This window comes from Balaenoptera musculus, chromosome 12 (assembly GCF_009873245.2).
Source record: "Balaenoptera musculus isolate JJ_BM4_2016_0621 chromosome 12, mBalMus1.pri.v3, whole genome shotgun sequence".
NCBI lineage: Eukaryota > Metazoa > Chordata > Mammalia > Artiodactyla > Balaenopteridae > Balaenoptera > Balaenoptera musculus.
The window spans coordinates 51,150,078-51,177,324 of NC_045796.1; the positions used below are offsets into that span (position 1 = coordinate 51,150,078).

Sequence of the window (27,247 nt, forward strand, 5' to 3'; positions counted from 1 at the left end):
ATGGGTGATTTTTCTCTCTTCATTATTTCCATTACTGTTTATATAATGCTGTGTGTGCACTTTTATACAATCACTTCCCAGCAAAATTGTTCTGTGCTGACAGGTGGCATTATCATTAAAGTACAGATGTGGAGGAGGGCCTACCTTTTCTTTGTTACGCACTGATAACAGTCCTCATTTGGGCCTCCCTTTCTTGCGGGCTCACACGGCTCAGCGGGGGCAGAGATGGCAGGCACAGGCAGGGCAGGCAGCCTGTCTGTGAAGATGGGGCAGATGGTTGCCGTGTGGTCGTGGGGGTGGTGGGAGGTGACCCTCTGCCGGGAAACAAATGAGCCTCTTCTTGTGCCTTTCCCCAGGAGGGTTCCGTTTGGGAAATCAGACAGAGAGAGCAGAATCACAGTGGCCCTGCCTCCATGTGAATACTCAAAGCCAGTACATTTTGTTCCTGAAACCCTGAGTTCAGTGTGTAGTGTCTGGGTTTAATTGGCCTCCTAATCCTTTACAAGAAACTCATAATGTAAACTCCTACATTCTGATTCCATCCTCTGCTTCACACTGACTCTAAAGGGAGTTGCTGGCTTTCAGGGAAGGAGAAAATTTGGCAGGGTCCACAGAACTAGCCCACAGTATCTAAGAGCTGCTTCCTCAGTCAAGTGGGAGGACCACAGCTGAAATTTGAAGTGTCTCTTTAAAAAATATTTTAAAGCACATAAGTCTTCAAAAGTCACTTTAACTCCAAACAGCTCTGAAATGGCTAAAAGGAGTTGGGTGGGTCTATGAACAGACCCGTCTCCTCTTTTCACCTTAGTTCTCCTTGCCTCCTCTGGGAAGCAGGCCAGGAACTGAGCAGCCTAGTCTTTTAAAAAAGATGATTATCTTAGAATGGAATTTTTTTTAGTTCAGTTTGCTCTTTATCTATTTTCAGCAAAGCAGAGTATGTAAAACTTCGCACATTCTCCCTGGAGCACAAATGTTTTTACTGGCAACATGACAAGGTGTGTGTCTCTAGTTGTACACCTTGGAAAGCCTGGGCCCCAATTATTTCAATGGTTTCCGGTTCATAAGCATATAAATAGTAAAAAACCAATTTCCTTCATCCTCAGTTCTAGGTCCTCAACAATCTGGCCTCATTTACCACTATCCCTCAGTGTTGCACTGGTGGGTTCATCATTCTCTCTGGACTGGCCACGTGTAGTCCTGCCTGTTATCTTTGCCAGTATCCTTTTCTTGTCCCCCTTTAGGACAAGCCCTCCTATTTTTCTCCATTGATTCAAGCGAGGGCAAGTTCCCCCCAGATCACCCTCCCTGTGGGCTCTTCCCTCCCAGCTGCTACAGAACTTCCTATGCAGTGACTTCTTTTGGAAACATGGCTCTGGCTCTACCTTGGCTTCTAGCTCATCTTCTCGAGGGCAGGGATGGCATTCTTCCTGGCCCATCCTCCTTTCTCCTGTCCCTCATCTACAGTCCAGCCCCAAACCCTCCCAACATCCAGCTCCACTGGAGAGCATCTTAGTTTATTTTCTGAGTTAACCCCTTACGACAGTCCCCAGATTAGCAAAAGGAAAGGAGCTAAGAGTGCTTTGGAACTTCTATAATCTCTTGATGCTTATATTGAAGACTTGCTAGTAGGCCTGCAACAATTCTGTGCTTTCTGCTAAGGTAGCACCAACCCCTTCCCTTCTTCAGGCTGCCTCTCCTCAGATATAGGCATCAATCTTCCTCCTGGAACAAGTCAGAATCTCCCACAAACAATTCCTTGATGCACTGCCCAGAGAGGAATAGATTCAGATTACATCATATTTGTTTTAAGACCACTAAGTTTAGATAGGCATGTTACCTCATTTCTTTGGCTCTTCTCACACTTTAAAATCCTTGTCTACTATGTTATAATATACTGCTATTAATTGATTAATATTTACATGACTAATGACATAATTAGGATGGGAGTCAAGTTATTAAAATAGTAAGACCAGTTTCACTGCTTCTGATAAACCCAGCTTACTAAGCATTTCAGTGTCTTTAATTTACCTCATGCATTTATCTGAGAACTTGTGCTGAGTTAGAGTTCACGGATTAGCACTAGGCAGATAAAACAAAAGCCTCAACTGTTCTTATTAACAGGACTACTGGGTCATTGTTAGCTAACTGAGGGCTGTCTGCAAGCTTCTTGACAGTGAATGCTTGGCCTTGAACTTGCCACATTAGTTCACGAAGCCCAGGAGGGGAAAGGGAATGAAAGCAAAGCTAATATTTAATGGGGACTTGTACATCCTTCTAGAATTTTTACAGATTTCAATCCACAGAACATCTCTCTGAGACAGGTGTTGTCACCCCTGTTTTACAGATGACAAACAGAGAGCCAGGGAGTAAAGTGCCCAGCTTTTAGTAAACCAAGTGACAGAGGCAGGGTAAAAACCCAGGCCCCCCAAATTCTGACTTGGCGTACTTCATGGTTTAACCTGTAAATGTGGAATCAATCTGTTTGGAGGCAATATATAATGGGACTTTCCCTTTGCCCTTCTGTCATTTATGAGGAAATATTTTAGTCCTGTCTTTCCAGGTATTAAGAGCTTCATAGTAATTAACTAGATGGGGGAAATCCTTTCACAATGTATATGTATATCAAATATAAAGTTGTTCACTTCAAATATATTACAATTTTATTCTTCAATTAGGCCTCAATAAAGCGGAAAAAAAAAAGAGCTTCATGGAATTTCAACTGAATATTGAAGGCAATTTTAATCACCTTTAATCACTTACCAATACCCTTAGTTCCTTCCCAGTCGCCTCTCAGAGGGTTAGGACTTAGAGGAAATTCAAAACATGCTGGACAATCTCCAAGTTTAGCCAAACTGAAGAGGTAGGCCACAATGTCGTGGAGAGGGGCTATCAGCTGTAGAGTTAGCTTTAAGGCTCTAAAAGCTACCTGTGGGTAAAATCAATACAAGGAAATAATTTTCAAGAAGCTTCTAAAGGGATATAAAAATATATGAGCATTGATTAGGAATAATATATTTAAACAAGAATATTTAGATAAACATTTTCACATTATAATACAGGATAATAGTTACAGGATAATATCTGAAAAAAAGAACAACAAGCCTTTTCATGAAATCAGGTTATGTATGTCTTTGGACAAGGTAACTCCGGCCGGGGAATTAAAGCAAAGTGTTTCTCTTTGTTTAAAGCCATTGGAGGCCAAAAACACATCAAAATGTGTTTGTATGACTAACTATCAATGAATTACAAGGGTCACAAATAAATTCCTAGCAGGGATTCATATTCAGACAACATTGCCCTGAGGGAATACCTGTAAGCAAAACATAACTACTTATCAACATAGTTTAAACACATGACTGAAAAACAAACAATGGATCATAAATATCAACATTCAGTGACGGAAAAGAGAAAAATTATGATTTAACTGCAGAAGGTAGTAGTTTTATATATTTTTAAAAATCCTAAAAATTCTTCAGTGAATGAATGAAATAAAGGGTAGTTCTATTTCTAATTTTTTGAGGAATCTCCATACTGTTTTCCATAGTGGCTGCACCAATTGACATTCCTACCAAAGGTGTACAAGTGTCCCCTTTTCTCCACACCCTCACCAAGACTTGTTTTCTCTTGTCTTTTTTTATAATAGCCATCCTAACAGGTGTGAGGTGATATCTCATCATGGTTTTGATTTGCATTTCCCCGATGATTAGTGATATTGAGCACCTTTTCATTTATGTGTTGGTCATTGGTATATCTCCTTTGGAAAAATGTCTGTTCAGGTCCTTTGACCATTTTAAAATCGGATTATTGGTTTAAAAATTGTTTTTCTTGTTTTGTTTTTGTTTTTGCTATTGAGTTATATGAGTTCCTTACATATTTTAGGTATTATCCCCTTATCAGATATATAGTTTGCAAATATTTTCTCCCATTGTGTAGGTTGCCTTCTCCTTTTGTTGATTTTTTCTTTACTAGCAGAGACCTTTTAGTTTGATGTTATCCCACTTGTTTATTTTTGCTTTTGTTGCCTGTGCTTTTGTTGTTGTATCCAAAAAATCATTGCCAAGACTGGTGTCAAAGAGCTTTTTCCCTGTTTTCCTCTCTGATTTTACGGTTTCCAGTCTTACAGTTAAGTATTTAATCCACCTGAAGTTAATTTTTGTGATTGGTGTAAAATAGGGATTCAGTTTCATTCTGTTGCATGTAAAATTACCATATGATCCAGCAATCCCACTTCTGGGTATATATCCAAAGGAAATAAAATCAGTATATCAAGGAGATTATTCATACTTCCATGTAGCATCACTCACAATAGCCAAGATATGGAAACAACCTAAGTGTCCAGTGGATGGATAAATGGATAAAGAAAACGTCACACACACATGCATGCAAACACACAGGAATATTACTTAGACATAAAAAAGAAGAAAACCTTGCCATTTACAACAACAAGGGTAAAACTTGGATGACATTATGCTAAGTGAAATAAGCCAGACAGAGAAAGACATACACTGTATGATCTCATTCATATGTGGAATCTAATGAAAATGAAAAGGTCAAACTTATAGAAAGGTGGTTGCCAGGGGATGGGGGAGATGGGCTGATGTTGGTCAAAAGGTACAAACTTTATTTATAAGATAAATAAGTTCTGAGGATCTAATGTACAGCATGGTGACTATAGTTAATAACACTGTATTTTATACTTGAAATTTGTTAAGAGAGTTAGACAAGCATTCTCACCTCCAAAAAAAAAGGTAACTATGTGAGGTGATGAATGTATTAATTAGCTTAACTGTGGTAATCATTTCACAATGTATATGTATATCAAATCATCATTCTGTACACTTTAAATATATGCAATTTTATTTGTTAATTACACCTCAATAAACCTGGGGGGAAAAAAGAAAGGGTAAGAAACCTAAATTGCTAAACAGGTTTTCACTTACAAAGAAAAATCAGAATGTTCCCAAATTGCCATTTTCAACATTGCATTTTATTTAACTAATACTTGAATGCTTTATGTATTTCTATAACTACTCTTTTTTAATGGTCACCCTCTGTCAGTAAATGAGGTACTTAGAGGAACCCCTCAAAAAACAGGAACCAGCTAATGACTGTGATTAAGTGCAATCTCAACCTCTCCTTAGTTTCAGCGCATCAGGGTGGGGTTTTCTTGGCGTTGTGGAGGAAATTAAGGATTAATAAGGAATGTCGGAACCTCCAATTAGTGTTCAGTAATGACCATGGAGAAACAGAACTATGAAATAATGAGGCACAAGGGAAAATATAATAAAGCAGGCAAAAACATGAGGAGCTGTGAGATTTCAGTTATGAGGTGTTCCTGAAAAAAACACAAGAGATATTCTCTGAAATTGATATGTTTAACTGTGGGACATAAAAACAGCCAATTTCCATTCTGGCACCCATAAAAAAATACAAACATTTTCAGGCAGAGTTTTGAACATAATCAGCACTTCAGAAGGATGGGGTATGAACCATAAATTGAGGAAGACTTTCCCGTCAGCAGGCAGCAAACATCGCGGCCGGGGCTGAAACCTCCTGTGGCGTGAGAAGAAAACTCCGGGAGCACAGCATTTCTCTTTCTGAAAGGGGCGTCTGGTGTGAGATTATACCACCGCCCTCCAGCCACAGCCCCAGAGCCCACGTTGTGGTGACACACACACCCAGCGTCTAAGCCCAAGGGCAGCAGTCCTCCTTTTTCAGGCTGCTCACAAGTGGCCACAGTTATAAATAACTCAACAGGAGAAGAGCAGCTGGGCTGGTTTTAGCTTCAGCTGTATTGAGAGGAAGGAGTGGGCACAGGGGGGAGGGAAAGGTGTGATAAGAAAGGAAGCGGAGGGCATAAATTAAGTGCCAGCACCATACCTGGGGTGACATTTTCTCACTTAATTCTTACGACAACCTTAGGATGTTCCTATGTCGTTTCTGTTTCACAGGTGAGAAAACTGAGGCCTTACCAGGTTACGTAGATCTTTCCTATCCAGCTCCTAAGAGATGAAGTTGAGATTTAAGCGCAGGTATGTCTAGTTCTAGAATCCAGGCTCTGGAGACCAGCCTCTATTTTCCTTCCCTCCCCACCACGTTTCCTGCCAGGTTCTCTAGACTCTGGTCCTCTTTTCCTTCTTCCTCCTTTCTTCCTCCTCCAAATACTTTTATCATTTCTTAGGCAGCAGTACTGCTATCTCTTCGTTACTCACTTACATACAAATACATAATTCGTGTATGTCTGGTGTAAGGATTTGCACAAGCCCAGGTACCCACTACCTGGTCTGGGAAACAGAATGTCTCCAGCTCCTCTGAAGCCCTTCCACAGCTCCAGAGTCCCAACTTGCTCCACCTTGGCTGGCAGTGCCTCAGGGCACCTCAGTCAAAAAAGGCAAGAACTGAACTCCTCACCCCCATCCGCACCCCGATCCCGGGCTTCCTCCTGTGTTAAAAGAAACACAACCCCCAAGTCCTCAAAATCAGAAACCAGGAAGTCATTTTTACATGCTTCCTTCTTTATCTCTCAGGTCCTATTGATCCCATTGCTCTCTTGTACCAGTTTCCATTACCACTCCATTGTCTATAGCAAGGACTCTCAACGGGAGGGTCTCACCTTCTAGGGAGCCTTTTGGAAATCATAGGGGCATTTTTTTTTTTTTTTGGCATTTTTTGACTGTCATTATTTCTGGGTCCTTAGGAGAGACTCAGATGACCCTTTCCATTTCTTAAAGTAAAATGTAATTCATTTTAACTGAGGGCTGAATGTTTTCGATATCAAACATTCTGAATATGAAACTTTTTAAATTACTAAAACTCTACTTGGAGTAGTCTCAAGTCTCAGGGTTTTAATCAGGTAATTTGAAGCTCAGGAACAAAGTATGGTGGTGTTAGTTTGGAGAACTTCTCTTATTTCAGCAACCACAAAGTCAGACTATCCTGTCCTGGAGTAGGTCAAAACCAGCTTAAGCTCGTCTTATCTCTATATTTGTTTGAAGGTGCCCCAAGGAAACACTGACTATCAACAATAAAAAGTCATAAGGCCCATGTCTGAGCACACAGGTCTGTGGGCCATGGGGCTGGCAGCAGTGTGGCTGAACTCAGTCTTGGCCTCTGAGAAGCACATGTGTTCCTGGAGCCACAGGGCCCTCTACCAAATGTTATCCTTTCCTTCTCATTCGTTATTTCCTGCCATTTCTACCCCTGCCTGCAGCAGGTAGCCCTCTACTGAAGGGGGACAGAGAGGGCAGCAGAAAGCTTTAGGTGCTCAGTGCAGGAGCAAAGCCTGGTTCTCAGCCCTGCAAGGAGGATTCTTCCCCGCTTGTGATGGCCCATCAACTCAGTGGCCTGACAATTCCTTGACCTGCTCAACATCACCCCCTTCACCTCCATTCTCCTTCACCACCCACTCCAGGGCCACACTCCAGACCTTATCATCACCTGGAACCATATCACCTCTAAAGACTTAAACTCAAATATCCTACTTCCCAGCTCAACCTTTTATTCTTCCAGTTTTCTCACTCATTCACTCCCACTAAACCTCCTTCATCCCCACAAAATATGCTCCTTGATGTCATCCAGCCCTCTGGCCTCCCCTTCCATCTGTCAGTTCCATTCTGACCCCCACGACTCCCTTCCCTACCCACACTGGGTCTCACAGCCAAGCACATGAACTACTCTCCCACCAGCACCTTCAGTTCTCTGCTTTTTTGTACTCATGACCCACTTATCTAGCAAAACCCCAACTCTGGATCCCTCTAGCTAGTCTGCTTTCTGCTTCTAGTTGCATGCTGCTGAGCACAGCTAGAGGAAATCACACCGCTAATTGCACTGATGCAACAACAAATAAATAGTTTCCAGCCTGAGATGTGTCATGCCAGGGAAAATTGGTTTTCTTTCCTTTGATCAGCTCTCATGTCCATTTCCTTTTTTCATCAGCTCCAAGTCTTCCTTAAGCCTCATACCAAATTCCTAGCAGCAGATGATGACATGGTCTGTTATTTCATAATTGAATTAAAGGGGCTGGAACTGCCCCCACTTCCTGTGGGTTCACTCTCCCCTCCCCATCCTCCCTTTCAAACCAAGGTCAAAGGCACAGGCACACACACAGGACATGAAGTGAAGACAATCTCTGCCCTCAAGGATCTTACATTCCAGAGGCAGCTAGACCTGAGAGCATGATGCTATGATAGAAGCATGGAGGAATGGAAGTATGTGAAAGTGGAAAACATCCAGAATAAGAAGCGTCTGAGACTTGTTGGGAGACCAAGGGAAGAAATTCACAACAGGGGCTTCTGAGCTGTGATTCATTATCTCCCCCTCCATATCTCTCCTCTTAATGGCATTACCATTCTTTTTTTCCTCCATTATAAAATGTGATAAAACATACATAACATAAAATTTACCATTTTAACTGTTTTTAAGTGCACATTTCAGTGGCATGAAGTACATTAACACTGTTGTGCAACCATCACCACCATTTATGTCCCCAAAAAATTTTTTTCCATATTCCAAAACCGAAACTCTGTACCCATTAAACAACAGCAACACTGCCATCTTTTTATTCACCCAAGCCAGAGACTCTGGGTGACATCCTAGATTCCTCTTCCTTCTCCTCACTCAGTTCTGCATTAAATCTAGCACCTGGCCTAGCTGATTTCACTTCCTAAACATCTCCTGTCTGTACAGTTTTAGTAGGTCCCTAAATGGTCACTGACAATCATCTTGCCCCCTTCTCCCTGTTTGTTGAAGGACAAATGGCAGACTTCTGGATCTTGCCCTTCGTGCTGTACATTCTGCTTCCCTAACTCATCCTCACATACCCTGGACAGGAGCCACTGGGAGGTCCACATGCTGTCTCATATCTCTGTGCCATTACACATGCGGGTCTCCCAGCTTGCACTGAATTTCTTTTCCTTGTGCACCTGAAACACTAGTCATCCTTCAAGACCCAGGTTAAGTGTCCCCTCTTCCCTGAAGCCCACCTAGCTCCTCATCCCCACCTCCCTGATCCTTCAGGTAATACTGAATATTTCCTGGTGAGTGCTTTCATTATACTTTTATTCTTTATCACAACGTACTGTAATTGCCTATTTCCCCTTGCCTAAAGGGAAAGAACCATGTCTAATTCATTGCTATACAGTGCTTGGCACCAAGGCTACCATGTACTGTTGTTCAGATTGTGCCCTGAGGCAACCAGCAGTGGCTGAGATCCAGCCTACACTTTACTTGCCAAGCTCTGCACCCTGGCATGGGGCTACCCCTGCCCGGGGGAAACCGTGCTTTCTTCTAATCCTCATAAAGCAGCAGTGTGGCATAGTGGTGGATCTGGCTGTCACACAGTAAGGGCTTGTATGTTAGTGTCCTCTCTTTCTGTCCCTTCTTCGCTCCTCTATCAGCCAGCGCCATGGCTCCTGGGAGTGTGGCCAAGTGTCATCCCAGTCTCCAGACTCCAGTCTCCTCTAGAGCCATGAAGGACATAGAGCCCTCAAGGGGCATCATTCTTTGGAGGAGAGCTTCCCTTGGCTCCTCTTCTATTTAGGTTCTGGTTTAGGGGCAGGGTGTCTCTGCTAAAACTAAACAGTATGTTACAGCCTTTAAGGATTAAGTAGCATCTTAGAATTTTAAACCTACAGAATTTATGGGGCTCTTCTCGTCAAGGGGATGGCAAACACAAGCAGGGAGGCCTCCTTTCTCCCTTTCCTTGACAATGGTATGACACTGCCAATCAATCACAACAATCTCACAAGCTTGGGATGTCTTAGAGTGCTCAGCAGGACACTAATACAGCAGGACACAGAATTGACATTTAAAATAAAACATTTCTTATCCTTGATCTAACACAACTCCTTATTTTAGGAATAAGGTGAGGACCTCTGTTCTCCATGACCCTCATTCCTCAACTCTGTCCCTTTATCTCTAGTTTATCTTGACCTGGGATGATTCCCATCGATCATTTCATGAACATTCTTAGATGGCTCCCTTCCCAGCAAGTCTTTCCTGAGCAGTCCTATTCCTTGGAATAAAGCTCTAGACAATTTAGCACTAAGAAACTTAGCATGTTTAACTTCAGAGAGCTGCTTCAATCTCCTCACTTATTTGATGGAAAGTTGAAATCCAGAGATTGAAGAAAAGTGATTTGCCCAAGACCTCAGAACAACTTATGACTGAGCCGGGTAAAGTCCAACATTCTAATTCTCAGGCATGGCTCTCTCTACTATACCTTCTTGTGGCTGAGGTTCATTTCTTATTAATACTCAATGCATGGAATCATAGACTTTGGAGTTAGGGTTAGGGTTAGCGTTAGAATTATATACAGTACCTTTTCCAAACTTCCACAGAAGACAGAACTTCCTTTCTCCATGCTCCATTTCATGTGAGTGTATTAAAAGGGACATGTTAAAATCTAGAGATTTTAGGAAGCAGGAGATGGGGGTAGTGGAGAATTGCTGAATCTGTATCAGTTGCTGTTCATCCACTGCCTGACTATATGACTTGGGCTCTGGGTGGGCACTCCCTTTGCTCACACTTTCCTAGACCAAAGCCCTGTCCTGAAATGATCACACATTAACTGACCAGATGATTTAGGGCTCTAGTCTCTCCCCCTTAAATGACTGTTTCCCTTAAACTTTAGGTAACACACATCATCTACAAAAAAAAACAACAACAACAACAACAAAAAAACGAACAAAAAAAACCAATAACGGAAAAGAGCAAAACCTGCAAGTTGGAGAGATTTATTTTTTTCCCTCTCTACATCTTGACCTCCTTATTTGGTGGCTGCAAATAAAACAGATCAGAAACCAAAATAGACTTCCGTAATCCATTTATCCTAAATAAGAAGGCAGTGAACTCACGGTTAGAGTTCTGTAAACTATTTTAAAAATTTGATCCAAATGTAGGTTGGGTTTACAAATGGTTGACATGGCTATTGGGTGGATGAGAAAATGGAACTAAGAAGTCTTAGAGGATTATCCTGTGATGTTTTTATATGAAAGAAAGATGCACTTCGGCCTCACTGGGCAATAGATGTCCAGTCAAACTTTCAGCAAAATTATTCGTCTCCTGAGGTATTTTTTGCCCTGCTTCTCTCTCTAATGCATTCTTCCATTAGGTAAATCCTGAATTCTACCCAAGTGAATGTACTGGCTGGGCTCATGAGACAAAACACTGGTAATCCACAAACTGGTCACCTTATAAGTATCAAGGTCAGACTGGCCACTATTTTGATAGCCAGCTATCAGTCAGCCAAGGGCAGAGACTCAACTTCTTTGATTCTCTAGCATTCTCTAGTCTGTTCTATCATCACCTTTTCCTTGGTGAACTCCAACTTACCTGTCACCTCTTCTTTGACTTTCTCCCTGAGGCCCTGGGCTAGAGTTTAACACTTCCTCTTTTGTGTCCTCACAGGACTTTCACATAACTCTAACATGTTATCTTTGAAATCTTTGAAGTGACTTGTTTGTAGAGATTTCCTCCACTAGACTGAATTTATTGCCAGAGTCAAAATGACTTATTCACCTTTGTAACTCCAGTATACATAACAAAGTGCTTGGTACTAAGTAAGCACTGAACAAATAATGGTTGAATAATCCATGAATGATAAGTGAGTGAAAGAGTGGTCTGATACAAATGGTCTTTCAATTCCCTTCCATCTTTCTGTTCTGTGATCATATTTATTATTACTCTTACTCAGAACTAAACTCTGTGCCACGCCAAAAGGGAAAGAGTAAGGAGGGAAGGCAGTTCACCCTATAGGGTGTTTTTGCTCCCTCTTGGAGGCTGTGTAACTGTGTAATACCCCCTTCTTTTCCTCAAAGGAAATTTGATTACTTACAACACAGGTATGCCAACTCCTCCATCCAAGTGAATGAACTCTAGGTAGGCTGAATTACGAACATCTGGAAAACTGGATAAGACATGATAAGGTGGTATGGAAGCAGCTCCACTCTTATCACTTAATATCATTCTACATATATATATTTTTCTCTATCAGTGAAGTGCGGAAGGACACTGATTTATCCAAAGCACTGGAGTATCACTGTTTTGTTTTGTTTTTTCCTGAATATTTCTTCTACTCCACTGAGTAAAATATTTGAAGCCAGAACAGTTCCAGATTAAGTTTACTTATTTGTTTGCTTATTTTAGATGCTGGCTTATGTAAAAGGGTGTGACTGATGAAAATCTCTGGGTACTCCAGGGGTAAATGAAACTTCATAGATTGAAAAAGCAGTCAAACAGCCCATAAACAAAGAACTCTTTTTGCGTTCAAATACAAAGATATGCTTATTCTTGGAGTGTTAGCTCTTTCTTTTCCCCTTCTGGACCAGAAGATCAAGGTTAAATACGTTAAAGGGAGCAAGATTTCCATACCAAACTTAACAAACCTCTCCCCTAGGAGAAGTGGGATGGGGAGGGGGAATAACAAGCTCTAAAGAAAATTCTGCACCTGGGGTCAGTCTTGAGGCTCTCCTTGGAGTCCCTCGACCCCTTCTTTTCTTGTGGTTTTCCCACCACGAAAAAGGTATCTCTGATGGTAGGGAAATCGTCCAGCAGGGCTCTCAAGGCTGTTGCAGTATGCCATGATCTGCTCCCGAAGAGCATAGTGAGACATGTGGCGGTTGAATCTAAAAAGTCAGAAGAAGAGATGATGTGCAGAGGTGAATCCAAGTTGTTCCATCTCTCACGGAAGTTCCAGGATATAAGTCCCTGGAGACTTTTCAAAGAGAATAGAGGACCTCTGTCAAGAAGAAACTTCTGTCTTGGTCAGGTTGCTATTGTCTGAAGGCAGAGGCATGGATCTCTTCCAAGTGTCTCTTAGCTGTCACTTCTGATACTGCTTCCTGTGTGTGTCAGAAGACAGTTTAATTTGCTTTTATCCAGTAGGACTGTGGCTTATTTAAACACAAACCAGCTGATTAATTGTATGGATTTCTGTATAATACTGTTGTTTATTGAGTTTAGAGTCATAAATCAGCCTGTGTAGTTCACATATACTATACTTACTTCTGGCAATATTCAACTATAATGTCTCTCTTGACTTTCCCAATTTCATCCTGTGATAAAAGAGAATGACAGTTTTCCTATTAGACAGTTGGCTATAAGAATTCCCCAAGCTAATACATCTGTACAAACTTATAGCTAAGTTAAAGGAGGAGAAAGCCACAAGCTGAGATATTCTTTCTGAAGGTCAACCTATTGGGAGATATTCCTCTGTGGGTCTTTCCTACTCCAGCACATCTTATGAGTATGCCAAGAATTCAAGGCCCTTACCACTCTTTACCTGAACCACTTCTCAGGATTATGTTTGCAGAGAGCAGTCTGAAGGGATGAGGTAACATCTCTCTCTAGAAAAAAGAGCAGGTTTGCTATAAAAGAGATGGATTCCCAAGCTCAATGTTACTCAACTGTGACACAAAACTGCGTGTACCTAGGCTCCTCCATGTTGCCCCTGTGGGACTTGGGAGGCAAAAGGAAATGACACAAACATGAGGCTCATGAGGCTGGCTCTGCTGTGAGTAACAAAGTTCTTTGTCTCTGACCTAGGAGTCTTGTGTCCTCTGCCAGCATCCTCAGAACAGTAACAGGCTAACTTATTAGCTTATAAGTAGGCTAAAATCCTAGACCTTGACAAAACTGACAATTATATTGTCTGAACCCTTTCTAATCTGATAGGCATTGGATATTCCTAAAGGGCAGTTAATGAGCTAATATATTTTTCACTTGGTCAATATTTTTTGAATATTTTAGTTAAAATAGTAATTTACTTATCAAAGTAATTTACTTAATTACTTATCAAAAGGAGTCCTTTGCCCCCATTACTCCTCAGCAGTAATCTAGAAGGTCTAGCCTCCATCATATCCAATTTGTAGAACTTGATTAGGTAAATTGAAGTCCTTCCTTTTCAGTCTCAGGTATGGACAAAGCCTAGAGATTGTAAACCTTGTCATTTCGTTCCCAAATAACTATGTATTAGCCTAAGGACTTCTTCACCAAAAAATTAATGAATAATGAAATAATATCCATAAAATTAAGCAACACTTTTAATTGACAAAGGTTTGAATTTCATAATACTTCTCAAAAGATTAGGTTAGTATAAAACTGTTTAATAGAAACATGGTGGTAGTGTCTGAAAAACCAAGATAACAGGTGAATTTGATGGCAAGAGCCCTTGCACACCTTGTCTAAACCCCCTAAGCACCTGTGGGTCACTCAGGAGTTGTCAAATGTTCCAGAGCAGGTGCTGAAACTAGTTCTGCTTAGAAAGCGACAAAACAAAATGTGCCCTTGGAAAAATGCACATATTTTAAAAACTAGACTGCAATTAGCTTGAATTCCTTCCTTTCTATTTCTTATTGAAATCTCTTTTTCATTTCTTTATATTTTCAATGGTTCTATCCAAATAGGTTGAAAGCAACAGGTTCCAAGTTAAGAATTTTTATTTGCTCAAATGTAAAAGATGATGCGATCTTTAGGGAGCCCTTCTTACTACACTCACGAGGTTCTTCATTCTGTCAGCCGTGGCTTGTTTCCTGAGGAGGAAGGCATTCAGCATCATGTCCCGCAGCCCCACCTTTTCTAGTTGAATAGACACGAAAGCTTCCAGAGCCCTGACAAGTGAACAGAGACATGTGAGCCCAAGGCAGGAGGTAAATGGACATATAACAATAAGACTGGTGGACAGGAACACCTGGGGCTGCATACTGGGCACTGCAGCAGGAGATCAGGTGGCTCTGTTTCTGTGGTTCTTACCTGCTCCAAGTGTTTCTCTTATATTCACTGGGGATGCTGAGATGTCACCATCCTTGTTGGGGACCCCCATGTGCCTGAAGCATGCATCGTCAGTCCCTCCTCACTCCCAAACTTCATAGTCTGGCCCAGTGTTTGTACTCCCAAGGTCCCTTTGTGCCCTCCTGGTCTGAACTGTAGGAGTACCTGGACTGAAGTGGCCTCCTAAGGGTCCTCTTGACTGGACACATTGGTCTTAAATCTCCCATCCACACATTGGGAATGTGAATTTAGAGCACTCAAACTCTGGCCATGTGTCAGATTAATGACATCTTGAGGAGTAGAGTAGCTTTGCTTGTTATTTTTATTTTCATTCTAAATTTGCCAGAATTAGACTAGAGTCTCATTGGTATGCCTCAATAAAATATTCAGAGTATTCATAATTATTACAGAATACAAATCTCATATTCTGTAATACAAATTATTACAGAATACGAGATCAAGATATAATAGGGAGGGGCTTCCCTGGTGGCGCAGTGGTTGACAGTCAGCCTGCCAATGCAGGGGACACGGGTTCGAGCCCTGGTCTGGGAAGATCCCACATGCCGCGGAGCAACTAGGCCCGTGAGCCACAATTACTGAGCCTGCGCATCTGGAGCTTGTGCTCTGCAACGGGAGAGCAGGTGATAGTGAGAGGCCGGTGCACTGCGATGAAGAGTGGCCCCCACTTGCCGTAACTAGAGAAAGCCCTCGCACAGAAACGAAGACCCAACACAGCTATAAATAAATAAATAAATAAATAAATAAATAAATAAATAAATAAATAAATAAATAAATAAATAAATAAATGAATGGATCATCACGTTTAAAAAAAAAAAAGATATAATAGGGAAACACTGGTTTATAGATATATGTCTGTAGAGGCCGTGCCTCTCTAACAATGTACCATTCTATTATTCTAAGCAATGGAAAAACCCTTGTTAGAATAGTGAGGGTAGTTCTGTGCTTTTCTGTTTAAGATAGATGTGGAAAATTTGGACATGCTCATATTCTTCTTCCTTATGTTCTACCCTCGTTGGAATTTGAAAAATATAGAGAGAGGGAAGAAGGAGGGGAAGAAGGGAAGAGAAAGAGAAAGGAGAAGAGGGAGAAGAGAAAAGAGTTTGAAATTAGGAACTGTAGACTCTCCTTCATAGACTGGAGCATATTAGAAGGAGCTGGGCCTTCTCGGTGTTTTATAACGTTTTCAGACAAGGTCTAAAAAATTTAACACATGCTGGTGACTCTGGGAGTTTAGGCATCCTTCAATCCCATAATACTGTTATTAACTGACTTGAAAGAGGATACTTTTGTTATTATAAACAACCCTTCACCGCCACCCCCATGCAGTACCTTTTGGTAGCCTGGAATCTTTCTGAAGGACGAATAAGTGTGTCTGGAACTTTTGGAGTTGTGGCTAACAGCATGCTTTCTATGCCATTCACAATTCTGGAATTTCTTCTTCTGGTTGGACCCATTCCACTATGATTTCTCAGACCTGAACTTATTTCCTAAAATATTTCAAACCAAAGTGAATTAAATTTGTTGGATTTTAAGTCCTGTGGTACTGACTGTAAAATTATCTCACAGCCATAACTGACCCCAAATACATGTAAATGGCTGGATACACTGGGGGTGGGAGGGAGTGTAAGGGAGAGAAGAGAAGGGGAGGAGAGGAGAGAGTAAGGGAGCGAACAGAAGAGAGATACCATTTTGCACAATGAAGGGGTGAGGCACTAAGTGTGACTATTTCCAGAATAGAGTTGTCTAAGGTGCTCTGAGAAAAAACTCTCCATTTTACAAGGTGGCTAGTTGGAGTGCTTTGTATAGTGCCCTCTCAAGAAATACAGCTGATGAACTTCATGGCTGCAAGATCTGAAAAATCATCTCAGGGTTCCCATTCTTGTATAGCCTAAGCAGATGGAGGTGGGCTGTATATGCTGCCCTGCACAATGTAATAATGAGGGAGGGAGAGGTGGAGGGAGGGTGGGGAAGGAAGAGGGGGAAGAAAAAAAGGGAAATCTGTATCTTCCAATATTCCTATTGGTTATGGAGCTACAGGGCATGATGGATGGAATTCTTTTACATTTTTCTAAAATACTAACTAAAAGAAAAATATTAAGCCTTCAAAGGAAAGACTATTCTTCTTCAAAGAAAGAAATAAGTTCTCCATAGCTGAATTACTAAGGACACTTAAGGAAAATGAGACAAAAGAAAAAAATCTGGGGTTAAAAAGGCTAAAGTTTCCATCTTGACTTTTTCTGAAGACTCTTGGGCTATCCCAGTCTCCTGGAAATAGTAGAATATACCAGTTCAGAAGACTCAAGAGGTCTTCGAAAGGCTATGAGTGAGCTAAGAGGGAAGAAAATAAGCTCTGTAATCAGATCCTAGTGCTGACACTCAGCTGGTGATCTTGGCTCTGTTCCCTAACCTTTCAAAACCTGTTTCCTCACCTAGAAAAAGGGGATGATGTCCTCCATCTCTTAGGGCTGCTGAGAGGATCCATGAGCTCAGGTATATCCATCACTTAGCTCACCGCCTTGCCTGGACCATAGAAGCTGCTAAGTTGAACCCTTAAATCCTTGACTCCAAGTTGCACTCAAAATCCCAACCATGACCATCTTTTGTTTCTATCCTCAATTTCTTCCTTTTTTCCAGTCCCTTCCTACAAATATGATCACATCTATTTTATTCTTAATTCTCCGACCCCTCAAGCTTCCTCTTCAATTCTGACCCAACTTCTTAAAGAGTTATTATGGACTAAATGCTTGTGTCTCCTCCTAAATTCTTACGTTGAAGCCCTAACCCCCACTGATGGTATTTGGAAATGGGGCCTTTGGGAGGTAATTAGGGTTAGATGAGGTCATAAGGGTGGGGCCCAAATCTGATAGGGCTGGTGTCCTTATAAGAGGAGGAAGAGACACCAGAACTTTCTCTCTCTCTGCCTTGTGAGGACAGCGAAAATGCAGACATCTGCAAGGAAGAGAGCTCTCACTAGAAGCTGATCATGTTGGCTCCTTGATCTTGAACTTCTAGCCTCCAGAACTATGAAAAAATAAATTTCTGTTGTTTAAGCCACCCAGTATATGGTATTTTGGTATGGCTGCCCCAGTAGACTAATGCAGGAGCTGTAAATATACCCTACTTCTACACTTCTATCATTCTCTCACTCCTTAACTCTGGCAGTCTGGCTTTCACTCTAACCCCCTTAGAACTGCTCTCTCAGAGTCAGCAATGAACTTTTGAGAATATAAAATAGCCTCATTTTAATTCCTACTCTTCTGGTTCTTCCCTCTACATTTAACTCTATCAACTTCTTCCTCCTCTCCCTCCTGCTCTTTCACCTCTTCCTCCTCCTAAAAATAATAACTTTATTTAGGTATAATTGACATTCAATAAACAACACATACTTAAAATGTACAGTTAGATAAGTTTGGGCATATGTATACAACTGTGAAACCATTACTGCAATCAAAATAATGACCAGAGCCATCCCTCCCACCCAGCCCCCTTCCTCAAGCAACCACTGCTCTGCTTTCTGCAACTATAGATTAGAATGCATTTCCTAGAATTTTATATAAATGGAATCATGCAGTATATATTCTTTTTTTGGTCTGCCTTCATCCATATTGTTGTAGATGTCAATAATTCATTTCTTTGTATTGCTGAGTAATACTCCATTGTACAAATATACCACAATTTGTTTGTCCATTCACCTGGTGATGGATATTTGGGTTTTTTTCCAGTTCTTGGCTATTTTAAATAAAGCTGCTATAAACATTTACGTGTCTTTGTATGGACGTGTGCTTTCATTTCTCTTAATACCTAGGAGTAAAATGGCTGAATCATATGGTAAATATATGTTTAACTTTCTAAGAAACTGCCAAACTGTTTTCCAAGGTAACTGACAATTTTGCATTCCCATCAGCAGTGTATTAGAGTTCCAGATCCTCCACATCCTGCCAAGACTCAGAATAGCTAGTTTAAATTTTAACCATTCTAGTGGGTATGCAGTTGTTGCTCACTGGGGTTTTAATTGCATTTCTCTAAAAACTAATGCTGTTGAACATTGTCTTGTGTGCTTATTTGCCATCTGTACCTCTTCCATGGTGACTCATTTCTTCTTGAAACACTCTCCATCTTTGGCTTTGATAACAGTAACAATTTTATTCTCTCTCTGTCTCTTTCCTTCCTTCCTCCTTTCCCTTCCTCTTGTTCCCTCTCGATGTCTTCATCATTTATTCCTCCTTACTATATCATTAGACCTCTTCTGTCCCACATTTGTAGAAGAGTATATAAATATACACACATATATATTACTATATATATTCACATATTCATATGTGTATAAATAACCCTAATGCCTTCCTACCCGTCCTTGTGCTGTGAGTCTTTCCAGGCTATTACTCTAATGCCTTCCCACCCTGCTCTGTCCTCCTATCCAGTGACTTTTACCATTTGCTTCCTGGATGAATCTCAGGGAGTGACTTATAAGCCTCTCAATCTGGAAAACCCCACTTACATCTGTCTTACATATTGGTATTCTTCATAAGATTAAGTTAACTGAATAAAAAATTCCATATGTCAACTATGCATGAAAATCACAGGTGGGGTCAAGCTGGGCTCCCCATTTTTTCCTAGTACTCATCTGCTCTTTCATACTATGCTTGAGTATCTGAAGGGTCATCTCTACCAGTCAAAAAACTCATCCTTCAGGTTTTCCCAAATGCCCCCCCGCCACTCTGTGCTGCCCTTCCTGGCTCCCCAGATGTGACCTCTCTTTTATTTAAATTCCTTCTATAGCTTGTTGAACCTCTACTATTCCTTGTATTTGAACCACTTATGAGCCTCTCCCCCTTTTATACACCAGACGTAAGTTCCTCAGGATTATGAATCGTACCTCAGTATTATCTGATGAGCCTAACTTAAAGTAGGTACTGAATTAAGATTTGGGGCGTTGAATTTTTAAAAATCAATACAACTCACTCTATCCCTATTTTCTACTTCAGTATTTGATTTCTATGGGCATTAGTATTTAGCAGTAGAAGTGGGGATTGAGTATTCTTGCCATACTCATAAACTTATACTCATTTATTAATGTAAAGAGTAAAAATAGAGAAATAGAGGCAAATAAATTGTGCTAAGTGGTAAATGTGGTGAGCTATATAGAATTCATAAAGCTTAAAGAATGTTTAAGAACCATCTGGAAAGTTGACTTCCTAAAGTCATATTTAATTTTTTAAAAAATTTATTTATTTTTGGCTGCACTATGTCTTTGTTGCTGCGTGTGGGTTTTTTCTAGTTGCGGCGAGTGGGGGCTACTCTTCGTTGCAGTGCGCCAGCTTCTCATTGTGGTGGCTTCTCTTGTTGTGGAGCACGGGCTCTAGGCACAAGGGCTTCAGTAGTTGTGGCACACGGGCTTAGTTGCTCCGTGGCACGTGGGATCTTCCTGGACCAGGGCTCAAACCCGTGTCCCCTGCATTGGCAAGTGGATTCTTAACCACTGCGCCACCAGGGAAGCCCGTGTCATATTTAATTTTACACTTAAGTTACATTCACAAGTATATACACACAAGAGAAAACTATACAGTTGTTTTTTTAAAATGGGGGGAAAATCTCTATGAACAGATCTGGACTGATTTCCAGGATATACTGTTAAGTGAAAAAAAAAAAAATGCCGAAGAGTATTACATACAGATAAAATCCGAAACCCCTTCATGATAAAATCATCAAAAAGCTAGGAACAGAAGGGAATGTCCTCAACCTGGTAAAAATTATCTAAGAAAAACTCATAGCTAACATCATACTTCATGGTTTAAGATTGAAAGCTTTCCTCCTAAGATCAGGAATAAGACAATAATATCCACTCTCACCATTTCTATTCAACTTTGTACTAGAGGGTCTAGTTAGGGCAATTAGGCAAGAAAAAGTAATAAAAGGTATCCAGAAGGAAAAGAGAGTGGTAAATTCATTTCTATTTGCAGATGACATAATCTTTTATATAGAAGATCTTAAGGAATACATACATATACACACAAGCAAACTATTTACGAGTTTAGAAAGGTTGCAAGACAAAAGATCAACTGTATTTCTATATACTAGTAATGAATACTGAAAATGAAATTAAGAAAACAATTCCATTTATAATAATATAAAAAAGAATAAAATATTATGGATTTAATTTAACAAAAGAAATACAGAACTTGTACACTGAAAACTGCAAAATATTGTTGAAAGAAATTTAAAAAGACATAAATAAATGAAAAGACTTCCCATACTCATCAATTAGAAGACTTAATATTGTTAAGATGACAATAGTACTCACACTGATCTACAGATTCAATGCAATCCCTGTCAAAATCTCAAATGGCTTTTTTTTATGCAGAAGTTGACAAGCTGATCCTAAAATTCATATGAAAATGCAAGGGACCCAAAATAGATGAAGCAATTTTGAAAAAGAAGAACAAAGTTGGAAGACTCATACTTCTTAATTTCAAAACTTACCATAACTCTACAATAATCAAAACACAGTGGTGGGGCTTCCCTGGTGGCGCAGTGGTTGAGAATCTGCCTGCCAATGCAGGGGACACGGGTTCAAGCCCTGGTCTGGGAAGATCCCACATGCCGCAGAGCAGCTGGGCCCGTTAGCCACAACTACTGAGCCTGTGCGTCTGGAGCCTGTGCTCCGCAACAAGAGAGGACCGCGCACCGCGATGAAGAGTGGCCCCCGCTTGCCACAACTAGAGAAAGCCCTTGCACAGAAACGAAGACCCAACACAGCCATAAATAATTAATTAATTAATTAATTAATTAAAAATAAAACAACACAGTGGTACTGGCATAAAAACAAACATACAGATCAATGGAATAGAATTAAGGGTCCATAAGTGATATATACAGGACATTCCATCTGAAAACAACAGAATACACTTTCTTCTCAAGTGCTCATGGAACATTCTCCAAGATAGATCATATCTTGGGTCACAAATCAAGCCTTGGTAAATTTGAGAAAACTGAAATCATATCAAGTATCTTTTCTGACCACAACGCTATGAGACTAGATATCAATTACAGGAAAAAAACTGTAAAACATACAAACACATGGAGGCTAAACAATATGCTACTAAATAACCAAGAGATCACTGAAGAAATCAAACAGAAAATCAAAAAATATCTAGAAACAAATGACAATGAAGACACGATGACCCAAAACCTATGGGATGCAGCAAAAGCAGTTTTAAGAGGGAAGTTTATAGCAATACAGTCCTACCTCAAGAAACAAGAAAAATCTCAAATAAAAAACCTAATCTTACACCCGAAGAACAAAAAAACCCCAAAGTTAGCAGAAGGAAAGAAATCATAAAGATCAGATTGGAAATAAATGAAAAAGAAATGAAGGAAATGATACCAAAGATGAATAAAACTAAAAACTGGTTCTTTGAGAAGATAAACAAAATTGATAAACCAGTAGCCAGACTCATCAAGAAAAAAAGGGAGACGACTCAAATCAACAGAATTAGAAATGAAAAAGGAGAAGTAACAACTGACAGTGCAGATATACAAAGGATCATGAGAGATTACTACAAGCAACTATATGCCAATAAAATGGACAACCTGGAAGAAATGGACAAATTCTTAGAAAAGCACAACCTTCCAAGACTGAACCAGGAAGAAATAGAAAATAGAAACAGACCAGTCACAAGCACTGAAATTGAAACTGTGATGAAAAATCTTCCAACAAACAAAAGCCCAGGACCAGATGGCTTCACAGGTGAATTCTATCAAACATTTAGAGAAGAGCTAACACACCCATCCTTCTCAAACTCTTCCAAAACATAGCAGAGGGAGGAACATTCCCAAACTCATTCTACGAGGCCACCATCACCCTGATACCAAAACCAGACAAAGATGTCACAAAGAAAGAAAACTACAGGCCAATAACCCTGATGAACATAGATGCAAAAATCCTCAACAAAATACTAGCAAACAGAATCCAACAGCACATGAAAAGGATCATACACCATGATCAAGTGGGGTTTATCCCAAGAATTCAAGGATTCTTCAATATACACAAATCAATCAATGTGATACACCATATTAACAAATTGAAGGATAAAAACCATACGATCATCTCAATAGATGCAGAAAAAGCTTTCGACAAAATTCAACATTCATTTATGATAAAAGCCCTCCAGAAAGTAGGCACAGAGGGAACTTACCTCAACATAATAAAGGCCATATATAACAAACCCACAGCCAACATCGTGCTCAATGGTGAAAAACTGAAACCATTTCCACTAAGATCAGCAACAAGACAAGGTTGCCCACTCTCACCACTATTATTCAACATAGTTTTGGAAGACCTAGCCACAGCAATCAGAGAAGAAAAGGAAACAAAAGGAATTCAAATTGGAAAAGAAGAAGTAAAGCTGTCACTGTTTGCAGATGACATGATACTATATATAGAGAATCCTAAAGATGCTTCCAGAAAAGTACTAGAGCTAATCAATGAATTTGGTAAAGTAGCAGGATACAAAATTAATGCACAGAAATCTCTTGCATTTCTATACACTAATGATGAAAAATCTGAAAGAGAAATTAAGGAAACACTCCCATTTAGCATTGCAACAAAAAGAATAAAATACCTAGGAATAAACCTACCTAAGGAGACAAAAGACCTGCAGGCAGAACACTACAAGACACTGATGAAAGAACTTAAAGATGATACAAACAGATGGAGAGATACACCATCTTCCTGGATTGGAAGAATCAACATTGTGAAAATGACTATACTACCCAAAGCAATCTACAGATTCAATGCAATCCCTATCAAACTACCAATGGCATTTTTCACAGAACTAGAAAAAAAATTTCACCATTTGTATAGAAACACAAAAGACCCCGAATAGCCAAAGCAATCTTGAGAAAGAAAAACAGAGCTGAGGAATCAGGCTCCTTGACTTCAGACTATACTACAAAGCTACAGTAATCAAGACAGTATGGGACTGGCACAAAAACAGAAATAGAGATCAATGGAACAGGATAGACAGCCCAGAGATAAACCCACGCACATATGGTCACCTTATTTTTGATAAAGGAGGCAAGAATATACAGTGGAGAAAAGACAGCCTCTTCAATAAGTGGTGCTGGGAAAACTGGACAGCTACATGTAAAAGAATGAAATTAGAACACTCCCTAACACCATACACAAAAATAAACTCAAAATGGATTAAAGACCTAAATGTAAGGCCAGACACTGTAAAACTCTTAGAGGAAAACATAGGCAGAACACTCTAAGACATAAATCACAGCAAGATCCTTTTTGACCCACTTCCTAGAGAAATGGAAATAAAAACAAAAATAAACAAATGGGACCTAATGAAATTTAAAAGCTTTTGCACAACAAAGGACACCATAAACAAGATGAAAAGACAACCCTCACGATGGGAGAAAATATTTGCAAACGAAGCAACTGACAAAGGATTAATCTCCAAAATATACAAATAGCTCATGCAGCTCAATATCAACAAAACAAACAACCCAATCCAAAAATGGGCAGAAGACCTAAATAGACATTTCTCCAAAGAAGATATACAGATTGCCAACAAACACATGAAAGGATGCTCAACATCATTAATCATTAGAGAAATGCAAATCAAAACTACAATGAGATATCATCTCACACCAGTCAGAATGGCCATCATCAAAAAATCTAGAAACAATAAATGCTGGAGAGGGTGTGGAGAAAAGGGAACCCTCTTGAACTGTTGGTGGGAATGTAAATTGATACAGCCACTATGGAGAACAGTATGGAGGTTCCTTAAAAAACTAAAAATAGAACTACCATATGACCCAGCAATCCCACTACTGGGCATATATGCTGAGAAAACCATAATTCAAAAAGAGTCATGTACCACAATGCTCATTGCAGCTCTATTTACAATAGCCAGGACATGGAAGCAACCTAAGTGTCCATCGACAGATGAATGGATAAAGAAGATGCGGCACGTATATACAATGGAATATTACTCAGCCATAAAATGAAACGAAATTGAGTTATTTGTAGTGAGGTGGATGGATCTAGAGTCTCTCATACAGAGTGAAGTAAGTCAGAAAGAGAAAAACAAATACCATAGGCTAACATATATATATGGAATCTAAAAAAAAAAAAAAGGTTCTGAAGAACCAAGGGGCAGGACAGGAATAAAGACGCAGATGTAGAGAATGGACTTGAGGACACAGGGAGGGGGAAGGGTAAGCTGGGACGAAGTGAGAGAGTGGCATGGACATATATACACTACCAAATTTAAAATAGTAGTGGGAAGCAGCTGCATAGCACAGGGAGATCAGCTCGGTGCTTTGTGACCACCTAGAGGGGTGGGATAGGGAGGGTGGGAGGGAGGGAGATGCAAGAGGGAAGAGATATGGGGATATATATATATATGCATAGCTGATCCACTCTGTTATAAAGCAGAAACTAACACACCATTGTAAAGCAATTATACTCCAATAAAGATGTTAAAAAAAAAAAAAAGCAACCATCCTAGCTACTACATGATTCCAAGGATTTTGCAGCACATCGAAGAGAATGTTATTAATGAAAACATTTTGGAAGAAATAATACTAGAGATGTTGTTGCAGCTCACTTCTCTATTGACATAGAGAAGTCACTTCTCTATTGACTTTTAACCACTTATTCCCAGAAGAGAAATTTGAAACACTAAGACAAAATTGTTGGGTAAAATATGCATTCGCTTTTTGAAACCCAGAATCAATAATTGAGTTCAACTTGGTGCCTGAAGAAAATGAATTATTGCAGCTCAGTTCTTCATATACATTGAAGAATTATGAAACATTAAGTTTATCGCATTTTGGATTAAGATAAAGGAAGACTTTCCTTTGTTAAGTCGAAAGAGTATGCTGCTCTTATTACCATTCACAACAACTAGTTTGTGTGAACTAGGATTTTCAGTCTTAACCCAGAAAAAACAAAGGAAAGGAATGGATTAAATGGTGCAGCAGATATGCGAGTAGCATTATCCTCCTGTGTTCCAGACTGGAATGAACTTATGAACAGGCAAGCACACCTACCACATTAAATAAATCTTTTTTTTTTTCTAATTGGAGTATAGTTGCTTTACACTGTTGTGTAAATAAATCTTACCTGGTTTTTGTTTTTTCATTTCTTACTTTGGGATTTTTTATGTGTTGTATTTAAATGTTAATCTAGCACTGTATGTGATAACTTTATGTTTTAATTTTTGTTATATTTTAATACTAATAAAATCATAATGTAATTTAAAAAAAGAAAGTAAAAGGGAAAAATTTGTCATCTACAACTTCAAAGGAATATTATCAGTATGCTTAATCTAATTAGTGCATAACTATGTGATTCTCTGCCTCTTTATTACTTTTTTATCTTTGGAGTGAAAATTCTTTTTTAAAAAAAAAAAAAGAATTAAGGGTCCAGAAATACACTCTTACATTTATGGTCAAATGATTTTTGTCAAGGGTGCCAGGACAATTCAATAGGGAAACATGAGTCTTTTCAACAAATGATACTGCGACAGCTGGATAAGTACACTCAAAAGAATGAAGTTGGACCCCCTATCTCACACTACACATAAAAATTAACCATAAATGAATCATTGACCTGAATGTAAGAGCTAAAACTACAAAATTTTTAGAAGAAAACATAGGAGTAAATCTTCCTGACTTTGGATTAAGAAATGGTTTCTTAAATGTAACACCAAAAGAGTAAGTGACAGAAGAAGAATAGGTAAATTGGGCCCAGTCCCGAAAGTGATGGTGGTTGCAGTTGTGGGTCTTACTTCTCCTCCCTTGCCCTAGAGGATCTTCTCTTTTTCTCCCTTTCTGCCGTTCCAGCAAGCTGCAAACCCTCTGAAAAAAATGCCTCTGCACCTCTAGCTCTTGCGGAGGTTGGTGTCTACAGTGGAGTCTCCTATTGCAGGGGGACCTTCAAGATGGCAGACGAGTAAGACGTAGAGATCACCTTCCTCCCCACATATACATCAAAAATACATCTACATGTGGAACAATTCCTACAGAACACCTACTGAACACTGGCAGAAGACCTCAGACTTCCCAAAAGGCAAGAAAATCCCCACGTACCTGGCTGTGTGGCAGACAGGCTCAGGCCTGACATGAGGCCTGGTGTCAGGCCTGAGCCTCCAAGGTGGGAGAGCCGAGTTCAGGACATTGGACCACCAGAGACCTCCTGGCCCCACGTAATATCAATCGGCGAGAGTTCTCCCAGAAATCTCCGTCTCAATGCTAAGACCTAGCTCCACCCAAAGGCCAGCAAGCTCCAGTGCTGGACATCCCATGCCAAACAACTAGCAAGACAGGAACACAACCCCACCCATTAGCAGAGAGGCTGCCTAAAATCATACTAAGTTCACAGACACCCCCAAAACACACCGCTGGATGCGGCCCTGCCCACCAGAAAGACAAGATCCAGCCC

General features: G+C 40.1%; 2 protein-coding genes across 2 annotated transcripts in view; both read right to left on the minus strand.

The window, feature by feature from the left end:
- Positions 1-2,922, minus strand: part of LOC118904999 (coiled-coil domain-containing protein 162-like) — a 59,210-nt gene extending 56,288 nt beyond the window's left edge. Inside the window, 2 exon segments of the mRNA XM_036871216.1 lie at positions 145-314; positions 2,761-2,922. The gene's annotated coding sequence lies outside the window, so the exon portion shown is untranslated.
- Positions 2,923-12,451: 9,529 nt separating this feature from the next.
- The window catches only part of LOC118905000, a 47,027-nt gene continuing 32,231 nt past the window's right edge, over positions 12,452-27,247 (minus strand). Inside the window, 3 exon segments of the mRNA XM_036871217.1 lie at positions 12,452-12,623; positions 13,003-13,052; positions 14,495-14,606. Of these exon segments, the coding sequence (XP_036727112.1) occupies positions 12,452-12,623; positions 13,003-13,052; positions 14,495-14,606 (334 nt within the window).